Source organism: Ceratosolen solmsi, unplaced genomic scaffold (assembly GCF_000503995.2).
Source record: "Ceratosolen solmsi marchali unplaced genomic scaffold, CerSol_1.0 scaffold13, whole genome shotgun sequence".
Lineage (NCBI taxonomy): Eukaryota > Metazoa > Arthropoda > Insecta > Hymenoptera > Agaonidae > Ceratosolen > Ceratosolen solmsi.
Genome location: NW_011948418.1, coordinates 7,685,517 through 7,695,605, shown reverse-complemented (window position 1 = coordinate 7,695,605; position 10,089 = coordinate 7,685,517). Strand labels below are relative to the sequence as shown.

The 10,089-nt window shown below is 24.9% G+C and overlaps 1 protein-coding gene across 1 annotated transcript; it reads right to left on the bottom strand.

Annotated features, from left to right (window-relative positions):
• Positions 1–1,581: 1,581 nt before the first annotated feature.
• On the bottom strand, positions 1,582–8,764 carry LOC105360209 (L-lactate dehydrogenase). Its single transcript, XM_011497049.1, has 4 exons — positions 8,618–8,764; positions 2,501–2,966; positions 2,123–2,364; positions 1,582–1,765 (listed from the first exon to the last, which is right to left on the bottom strand). The coding sequence occupies exons 1-4, from the start codon at positions 8,741–8,743 to the stop codon at positions 1,598–1,600; spliced, it is 1,002 nt and encodes a 333-aa protein (XP_011495351.1). The 5' UTR covers positions 8,744–8,764; the 3' UTR covers positions 1,582–1,597.
• Positions 8,765–10,089: the final 1,325 nt, after the last annotated feature.

The following is a 10,089-nucleotide window of genomic DNA, read 5'->3' as shown; positions in this document are numbered from 1 at the left end:
AATTCATAATTTTACTTTAAAAATAAAATAAAATACCCTTCAATTTAGGTCGAATCAAAATTGAATTAAATTTTTGATGAACGTTAATTGCATTAAACCTTAAATATTGTTGAAATTTTTTTTTTTTTTTTTTCACCAACCTTACTCTCCTTTAAATTTTTTTTTAAATTTCCATATATAAAAGAATTAACATTTTATTATTATGCATTGGAATTGTAGTTAGAGGAATTGTTTATATTAATTATTATTACAGTAGGTTCAGGAAGAAAAAAAAAGAAGAAAAATAACAAAGATTAGTACAGAATATAATATATACATTCATAATATTCATATTTATTCATATTAATAATTTTCTAATTAAAAAAATAATAGTAAGAATAATATTGTAATGCGTACATGCATGTGATTAATGTTTTTATTAATAATACGGCTGGTAAAGTCCTTCGCTTACTTATTCACAATCGATTCTCGTCTATCCAAATGAATTTTATTTTATTTTCTTTTAGTATATCAATAAAATAACTCTTATCGATTAAAAAAGATAAAAAAAAATTATATGCAACATCATAAAACTTGTGTTTCAAAATTATTTATATTCATTTTGAAATAATGTTTTTTTTTTTACAACATCTTTATACAAACAATCTAATTGAAACAAAAATGTTTAAATGTAACTCGGTAATTATAAAGCAAAATATTTATTAAATTTTAGAGATTCTATTTTATCTACAATACTGAAATAGTCTAAAAATATTTAATAAATTCTTTTTATCTAAATTATTGATTAGATAAAGCAGTAAAATTTAAAAATAATATAATGATACATTATATTAAGATAACTTTGCAATATCAAAAATGATGATCGTCTTTATGCCAACTAAATATAATAATTAATCTTTTATAAGATTTCACTGATTTTTTGCTACGATTAATTTGCAATTATAAATTTTATATGATAAATGGTAAATTTATTTATTACCGGTCGGAATGAAAAAGATATTTAATATGTACATAAAACTAATAATATAAATAATATATATTTAGCCAATTTTAATTCATTTTGACCATAATTAATATTCTGTGAAATAAAAAAATAATTCCTAGTTTTATTTTATATAAATATATATATTTATCATTTGTATACATTTTTTCTATAATTTCGAAAAATTATCAAACACATTGATTAATGTACGTCAAGTAATACAAATATTCTTAATGATACGAACAAATAGAATAATTTTCTTTTTTTACTCGAAGAGTTTAAAATAACTTACAGTTGTAAGAGAAGCAAATACTGTTTCTAAATGCAACCTATCATGATTAACTGATAGAAACATTATATTAACTGCCAATACTAATAAAAAAATTAATATTAATGATAAAAATAAAGTGCATGCGTAAAAAATTTTATTTATCGCTTTATGCCCTGAAAGTAAAAAAAATTATGAATAACAATTCCTCAACTATTGAATGCTAAGGAATCAATGAATTTAATAGTTACAAACATTCAACTAACTGTTTAACATATATAAATAGCACTCGTTCATAATACGATAAAATTAATTTGATTAATAAATACAATTCCAAACGAATTAAACTAATTCAATTTAATATCCTTTTGAATGCAATGAATTTTATTAGCGGATCTATGTAAAAGTTCCAATTCATTATCAGTCAATTTTTGATTGACAATAAATCCGATTCCGTCTTCGCCTAGTGTGCACGGCAATGACAAAAATACTTCGTAATTAATACCATGATAGCCCTGAAAAATAAATTTTTTTCTTTAGATACTTTCATGATAAATACAGCCCTCCTGTCATTACAAATTTAATGAAATGCTCATGAGTATATGAAAATAAATTTGCATAAACTTGAAACAAATATTCCATGCACTTTATTAAAAGAATATCAATTGAGAATATCAATTTAATATGAAATAAAATTGGCATTAATATTGTTTTGATTAAACATATATGGAATAAAATTTATTTTAATTTGCAGATACAAAAAAAAAAAAAAAAAAACGACTATCATTGATCTTCGATCGTTCACCCAATTATTAAAATCCGCCGACAATCACAGTAAAATAAGTACTTATTCTGAAGATTTGCGTACTTACTTTAACCAGCGTCGATACAGCATGAACCTGATTAGAATTGCGCAAGATCGATGAAGCGAGATTCGAAACGCTTAGGCCAATGGCCCAGGAGGTGTATCCTTTAAGCTTAATGATCTCGTAGGCGCTGTTGATGACCTGCTTGTGCAACTCGGTCCAACCTTCCGTGTCCTGTTCCGTACCGACATCCTTGTTTATATCACGCAGCCTCACCCCGGCAACGTTAACCCCAGACCACACCGGCACTACGTAACAATATGGTCAATAAGAAGTACAATGGACATCAATAACAATGCTTATGTATTAGACATGTAGAGACCTAATGACTAAGGCAAGACTGCCGACGGTATACTTTATATGTACAAATAATTATCGTCTCACCACTCGTGTCACCGTGTTCGCCGATGATCCAACCATGGCAGGAGGTTGGCGCGATGTTGAGTTTTTGAGAGAGTAGGAACCTGAACCTGGCAGAATCGAGGTTGGTACCACTACCGATAACGCGATTTTTAGGGAGACATGAGATCTTCCACGCAACGTAGGTCAATGCATCCACAGGATTGGATACGATGATAAGGATCGTGTTGGGACTATACATCACCAGCTGGGGTATGATTTGCTTCAGGACGTCGGTGTTACGCTGAACAAGATCCAATCGGGTCTCACCCTCGCGTTGACGCACACCCGCAGTTATTACGCAGATACTCGAGTTGGCCGAGGCCCCATAATCCGTACTTGCGCTTATTCGAGCATTTTTCAAGAAAGAACTGCCGTGCTGCAGGTCCATCATTTCGCCTTTCATCTTCTCCTCCATCGTGTCGATCAGCACTATGTCGCTCGATATGCTCTAAAGTGATAATTAAGCTTGTACAATTACGTGCTCGAAGAGATTATCGATGATACGTGACTACAGTGGGAAATGTTGGGCCCTAAATCTTTAACTTGTTAAACGATTTTCCTTTAATAACCTTTTGTTATGATTTATGAACTAAAAATATTGAAATACATGTCGTACAATTTATTAATTAGATTTAGAGAGGATGGATGATATACTAAATGACTTGTCATATACTCTCCTCGTAATTCATCTATACAAACTGCAAATCATACGAGTGGCACTTTTTAAGTTCGGAAAAAAAGATTTTCATTTTAATGGCATTAAAATTAATAACAAATTGTAAATTATATCAATTAGAACTTTAACTATTGTTTAAAAATTGTATTTTACATCAATTTATCAATAGTTTATGGTTTGAAGAATACTCATTAAATAGAATATGAAATATGATATGACAACAATATAAAATAGTTTTAACACAATTTATTATACACATTTTATATTTTATACGCCGATTTTTTATTTTATACGTAGTCTTTATATTTTAAACACACATTTTATATTTTATACGCCGATTTTTTATTTTATACGTAGTCTTTATATTTTAAACACACATTTTATATTTTATACGCCGATTTTTTATTTTATACGTAGTCTTTAAATTTTTTTTAAAGCACATTTTATAGTTTATGTACAAATTTTATATATATATTTTATAAAAAGAAGCGATTCTATGGGAATCATTTTAAACAAATTTATCCGCATAAAATATTATTACATAAATTTATGAATTTATTAATTCTACAAATATAAAACTTGTTAACATTAAAATAAAACAACTGATAAATATTGGTGATCTCGAAGAATTGTAAAATATTTATTTAATTGTACATAAATTTCTTATTTAATATGCTGATATATCATAAGTCATTTCAAAAAATTTGGAAATATAATTTCATCGTAATTATTCAATTGATTATTATAAAATTTTAAAAATTAAATTTATAATAACTGTAATTGAATTTTATGATAAAAACTCTCATTACAATATAAAATATTATTCAATAATATTATCTAAGCACGATCAGATATTTAAATATAAAACAATAGACCAAAAATATATTCGTTTATCAAACGGTAGTTTTTAATTAAGAATTTTCAGAAAAGTTCATTCTGTGGGGTGAAGAACTATCTATAGAAAATGAAAGCTTTCTTTTATATATTCAGTATCTTATATGTGATTAAAAAAAAAATGAAAAATCAAAATAATAACAATGAATAAATAATGTGTAGAGAAAATTTTTTCAATCTAAATCGATTATCTAAAATCTAAAGTAACTAACATTTAGTTTAACAAAATAAACTAGTTTTCAATAATATAATTTCCATAATGTATAATATAAGAAATATAATATTAACAAGTAATGTTAAAATAAAAGCTTACATACAAAATTATGAAATATACACTTCGAATAATTTTAAAATACGCATTTTATATTTATTAAGTCTTGAAAATTACTAGAACACAAATGTATTTACAAACAATAAATATTTATTAATTTTATTATCAACCAATCTCTGTACTTTTACATAATTCTTTATATACATAGCTCATAATTTCCTTATCTTTTATGTTTTCACATGTCGAATTTACTCTGAATTTTTAAAGTCTAAATTGATTCTCATTCTGGACAAGTATTTTTTCTTTTTTTTTTTATTTTTTTTTTTTTTATTTTTTTTGTAAGAATCATTTATAAAGTTTACAGCTTTAATATTATATTTACAAATGCGTACAAAAGACTAAAAATTATCCTTTGTATAAAATATTGACGCATTTAATTAAATCTTATGATAATACATTAAATTTCTATTTATTATGTAATTTTATGAGCTTTTAGATATTGATTAATGAAATAACTAATATAAATTAATTCGGATGTAACTGAAAATACTTATACTTAATTAAATGATTCTTTCTATTTTATAATCAATTATTTAAATATATCTTAATTATAATATATGCGATTCATTTAACATTTTGACATATTACATTATAATTATATTTATCCACGTATAAAAACATGAAAATTCTTATTCTTTTTCCAAGCGTAAAACTGTGTTAATGATCTACAAAAATATAATCAATCAGTTTATTACAAATCTTTCTATGCTGTCACTATTCACTAATTTTATCCGTTAATAACACTATAGTTAAAAATTTAATGATATTAGAAAAGAAAAAATGCCAGCCAAATGTATTTTTTATAAATCAAAACTTAAAAAAAACAAACATAAAAAAGTAAAATTAAAGTGATCGTTATTTTATAATCATAAACTTTCATCCTTGTTCGAGTCTTTGATACATCAATTTTATTATAAAATCACGATTCGGTAGTCAATTAGGAAGCATGAATTATCATAGCTGCTCGTGACATTCCAGTGCAATTTCCAACGCATGCTAACTCACTCAGTAATTGTGGATTTGATTTATGAACTTGGATTTACATTATATACTGAGGAGTTTGTAATACATTTACCAAAGATAAGATTAAGCGCGCGCGATAATATTTAGTGAAGGTAGTCTTTAAAGCTTTCATAATAAAAAAAAAAAAAAAAAAAAAAGAATGAAGTAAAGATACGAACGAGATATTTTACTGCTTGATATTGGTTTCAGATAAGATTGTTACTTGACGACTCCGCACTAGAAATTAAACAAAAATCATGAAAATATTACATTTAGAGTAAATATATGACTCGTGCAATGTGATTATAACTACCACAATGTCTTAAGAGTAATGGTCTAATATGAAATTAATGTGCACAAGATAAAAAAGATTTGGAAAGCAAATGATAATAAATGATATCATAAAAATAATAATTATGATAAGGAGAACAGAATATGTATTAAATAAACTAGTGGATTTAGTTAATAAGACATCAAATATTGTTAATTTTTTATATTTAACAAATACAATAAAAATACATTGGTTATTGATTTCCTATTATATTTTTCGATCATTTATACGATACAATTAATAAATTATTCGTTATTATATTCTTCCTTATATGTTAATACAAATAATTCATCATAGATCCATAAAATTCAATTGTATTAGAATAGAGTTTTTTCGAAATTTAAAAAGAATTAGTTATTAATTATTCCGATTAATAATTTTATTTCAAATGTTTGTGCTTAGTTGGCTTTATTAATCAAATTAATGTAAATCTCATCATAGTAAAAATTTATTAACATACTGATTTTAATATTGAATTATAATAATACGTTGTTATAGATATTTATTTTCCATTGCGTGATACATTCAGAAATTATATTACTTTTTATTTTGAAAAATTCATCAAAATATTTTGCAGTTAGTGAGAAAGGCATTGAAAATATTTCATCAACTTTCATCAACTTTGAAGCCCAAGTAGAATTACCTTTCATTAAATTAATGTCTTTAAAGTATAAATTTATATTAACATTTATTTACTTAAAAATTTTTAAACGGTAAACGAATACTTTTTTAATATCTTCTCTAAATAATGGATTAACTTTTGTTTGAAATTGTATTTGTAAATATAGTTTTCATATGTTTGTACAAGACCTAAAAAACCAAATGTTACGAGCACTTTCTTTTGCTGCTGACACAACTTCTTAAATTAAGTATTAATTTAATAACTATTATATTGAAATTATTCGATGCGAGTTATCTGATGGCCCAATGAAAGTATTTCTTATATTTTCATAAAGTACGATATTATATGCTCAATATATTTTAATAAAGCCTGCTTCTTTTTTTCTACATATTGAAGAATATTACATAATATATATATATATATATATATATATATTATTAGATATGTAAACAGATACATGCGCGGACACAGACACAAAAGGGCTAAAAAATATGTCTAATATACAAGTTTTCAAATGTACCACAAAACATTTACTTGCTGAAAATATTATTTTTCATTTAATAGTATTATTCTACTAATAGTTTCAGTTTTTATTAAAATTAAACTTCCATTTTATTAGTAATAATATTATGTTAGCACAATTATAATTATAAAAAATACATAAAAATTTACGATAAATATTTTTAATTAAATTAACATTCTTGACTTTTTTGAAATTTTAGTTTGATAGTTTGCAAAAGATAGTTAGATAATCTGTAATGTCTATAAAGTAACTAATTTGTAAAAATTTATAACGAATAAGATTCTAAATCATTGTTAGATTTTAGAATAATTCTTATTTTATACTTTTACTTATAATTTTATAAGATTCGTTGCTGAAAAAAAAACATATTTAATTACCAAATTAATCGATGGAATCTTAAAATAAATTATTTAAAATTTAAATTTTAACAAGAGTTGTACCAAGGACTTGGTAAAAGTATAGTTAAATTTAATTTAATTTTAACGCTAAATAACAATATTATTGGCATAAATATTTATATTAATAATCTATTGGTAAGTCATGAAAATCATAGAATTTAAAGATCCTTAAATATTCTATAAAATATTGTTCATTATTAACAATTATTAAATATAAGGTTTAATCAAAAGACAAAAATGATTAAATAATACAATTATCTGAATATTAAACAATTTTATACGAGAGGCATCAAGTTAATTTTAATGATTATTAAGTCGAGATTAAGATTGTATACGATTTAATAGTCAAATACATTGTAAGAAAATTAAGTTCATAAACAAAGGCGAAATAATGTTTTGAGAACTAATGGTTTTGTGATTGAAAAATTAAAGAAACATTAAATAATTTAGTACGATTTTGGTTTTTCTCGACAATTTTTAGACTTAACTGCATTTGTATATGATAAAATTTGAAATAATATATTGCTAATATTACAAAATATGTTTTTTGTCTATTGATTTACATTATATGGATTGCATTGATTATAGAAAAATTTATTCAGTGCCCATGATATTTTAAATAGACAGTCACATTATCTAATTAATAATTAATCGACATCTATTACAAGATTTTAAAATAATTAAATGTGTGCACTTTCGAGAAATGTACGATAAAATTTAAAAATATGTGACAATAAATAAGCGAATAATTAATTTTTAAAAAATATTTGTTTGAGCTAGTGGGGTATATTTGCCGAAAACTTCAAAAAATATATAAATAAGTTGTAGATGTCAAATGTCAAAGAATTACAAATGAGTTAAGTTTTTTTAATAAGTAAGAATATATAATGTTAATACATTATATGTCTCTTTAATTGGTCTTTCAATTGAAAATACGTATGATAATATTTATAATGTTTGCAATATTTTTATGTTGTTAAATAATGATGCTAAACTCGTTATTCTACCTGTTTATGCAAATATTCTGCAATTATATATTAACGTGAAATAAAAGCCGTAATTACGATTGAAATTTCTCTTTAAAATATCCTACATCGAGCAAATATAGACTGATATTTATTACGATATAAAATTGCCCTTAATTTTATCTATTTTACGTAAATTAATAGTATCTGGGCACAATATTAAGTTGAAATATTGTCTTTTACCACTTGCTCCCAAATAATTCAAATAAATATGGACCTTAATAAAAAATGATTATCAAAAGCTATTATTACATAGCTTTATCAATGTTTTCGTTAGAAAACAATTCAATAGCTTACGCTTGTTAAAATGCTGACAGCACACGCCATTCCAACCTGTCCAACGCCGACAATCGTAATTTTATTGCGACCTGTGGCTACTGGCTCAGCCACTGTACTAAATAGTTCTTCTTTAACGGGTGCCATGACTGTGTATCTAAATAAAGGTTGAATAAAATTTTTTTTTAGTTTATCAAACAAGTCGTAGTAATGAAAAATTTTAAGTACATTGCGATCATATGGCTTTTCGCCATGTCACTTACATATCAATTGCAGTTTCTTAATTCTCCAACGTGTATGGGTGTAAATTATAATATTAATAGGTAATATGTACAGTAATATGAATGGTGAGGAGGAGGGGAGGAGGAGGAGGGGGGGGGGATATTTTATACATACATTTAATAACCTTAATAAAAGTTAGATAAATAGTCTTCAATTTATAATTTTGTAATTAAATACGTTGGCAAGAGTAATTTTAAAAACACGAATGTAAGAAAAATTCGAATAAAATATGATGTAGGTATACTAAATATTCCAAGATCCTAAAAAATATTTAAATGCAAATGACGTGTAAATTATATACTGAAATGAACTTCAATTTTAGAATTTTTTTTCATGTATAAAGTCATAAGCTATATATACTATAAAATAATAATAGTAATGTAGTAAGCAATAATGGTATTAAGAAATATATTTGCGATCTAGTTTTTAAACGTGTATAGTTCTATTTATCGCTCTTGATTAGAAAAGTAATTAAAACTATTTATAAAATACTGTACGTTCTATTTTTATGCAATAATTTAAATTTTCAATTTTACTCGTAATTTGATGGCAGTTTATTTTCAATCGAAATGTAATAGATATAATGTAAAACAATTATTAATTTAAAATGAGATCTTTTAATTTAATGCTGAATAATAAATAAGTTTCTACTTATTGTTAACATTTATTAACAAGGCAGGATAAGATCGTAGAGTTTAAAAGATGACCAATTAGTGAAATCTCATTTTATTATCTCATTTATATAAGTATTATTTGCTTTACAATTGCAATTAATTATAAAACTGAAGAGTAAGATGAACAGTCAATTCACACCTGATCGTAGTGAAATTTTCAATTTCAATAGAACCTCTTACGATAAATATTAATGATTATTTTCATTTAAATTATTTTATTTTCATCGTACTCGTAATATTGTTGACACTCCGATAGTATGGCGGTGTCTGTAAATACGTAAAGTTTATACATCCAGTTATAGTTTTGTTTGTAATTTTCATTACAGCTCAATGCAAAGTTTGCACATATAATCCTAGAATTGTATTAATAAATATTACAGTTTCTACATAAGTGTGCGCACATAAATATATACAAGCGCACAAGAGCGCGCGCGCACGCACACGCACGCACACACGCACACACACACACGCGCGCGTACGCGCGCGCGAAGACACATGGACACACGCGCATGCATACGCGCACTCGTGCATTTGCCC